The sequence below is a fragment of the Phaethon lepturus genome, unplaced genomic scaffold, assembly GCF_000687285.1.
Source record: "Phaethon lepturus isolate BGI_N335 unplaced genomic scaffold, ASM68728v1 scaffold24152, whole genome shotgun sequence".
Classification (NCBI taxonomy): domain Eukaryota; kingdom Metazoa; phylum Chordata; class Aves; order Phaethontiformes; family Phaethontidae; genus Phaethon; species Phaethon lepturus.
In genome coordinates this window covers 4,088-4,690 of record NW_010522972.1, presented here as the reverse complement: position 1 = coordinate 4,690, position 603 = coordinate 4,088, and the positions used below count along the sequence as shown (strand labels likewise).

Here is a 603-nt window from a genome sequence, read left to right as displayed (position 1 = left end):
AAGACCAGGCACCCCGCCACCACCAGCACCAATCCCCAAAAGCTCCATGAAGAGCAGGAACTGCCACCTCCTCTTTCTGCCCCACAGGGACGCTGGGGAGGGCTCTGGGCCCCCAGCCCCTCATCAGCTCCCCTTATTGCTATAGTCAGAGCAGCAGAGCAGCCAGGAGGAATTCAAGAGTTCGCTGTTTTAGGAGAGGGGACGAGGACATGTCCGAAGCCGAGGACTCGCCATCAAGAGGGTGGGCTCTCATCTTTCGGGGGATGGGGGAAGGAGGGAGCTGCCATCTCTTGCCAGCCCAGCCAGTGGTGCCAGCAGCGCCCGGGCTGACACTGGGAGGGAGGAGAGTTGTGCTCGGGCCCAAGACGAAACGCACTGTCTGCTCCAGGGCCTCCTGCCCTCTCCTGAGCCCGGAGCTGAGGCTGTACAAACTCAGTGCACCTCCAGCAGCAGGGACTGGGGAGGGGCACTGGCAAAACTGGAGAAACAGGCAGAAACCCCCTGCCCGCCCGCCCGCTCCGCAGCTAGTTGCGTTGGCTGGCCAGCTCCTGGGAGATGAATTTCCGAAGGCGCTCGAGGGACTGGCTGGTGGGCGCACAGTAC

General features: G+C 63.0%; 1 protein-coding gene across 1 annotated transcript in view; it reads right to left on the bottom strand.

Annotated features, from left to right (window-relative positions):
• Positions 1-524: 524 nt before the first annotated feature.
• Positions 525-603, bottom strand: part of LOC104616851 (alpha/beta hydrolase domain-containing protein 17A) — a gene marked incomplete at its 5' end in the record, with an annotated part of 4,159 nt that continues 4,080 nt past the window's right edge. Inside the window, one exon of the mRNA XM_010281995.1 lies at positions 525-589. Within this exon, the coding sequence (XP_010280297.1) occupies positions 525-589 (65 nt within the window). The remainder of the gene's footprint in view (positions 590-603) is intronic.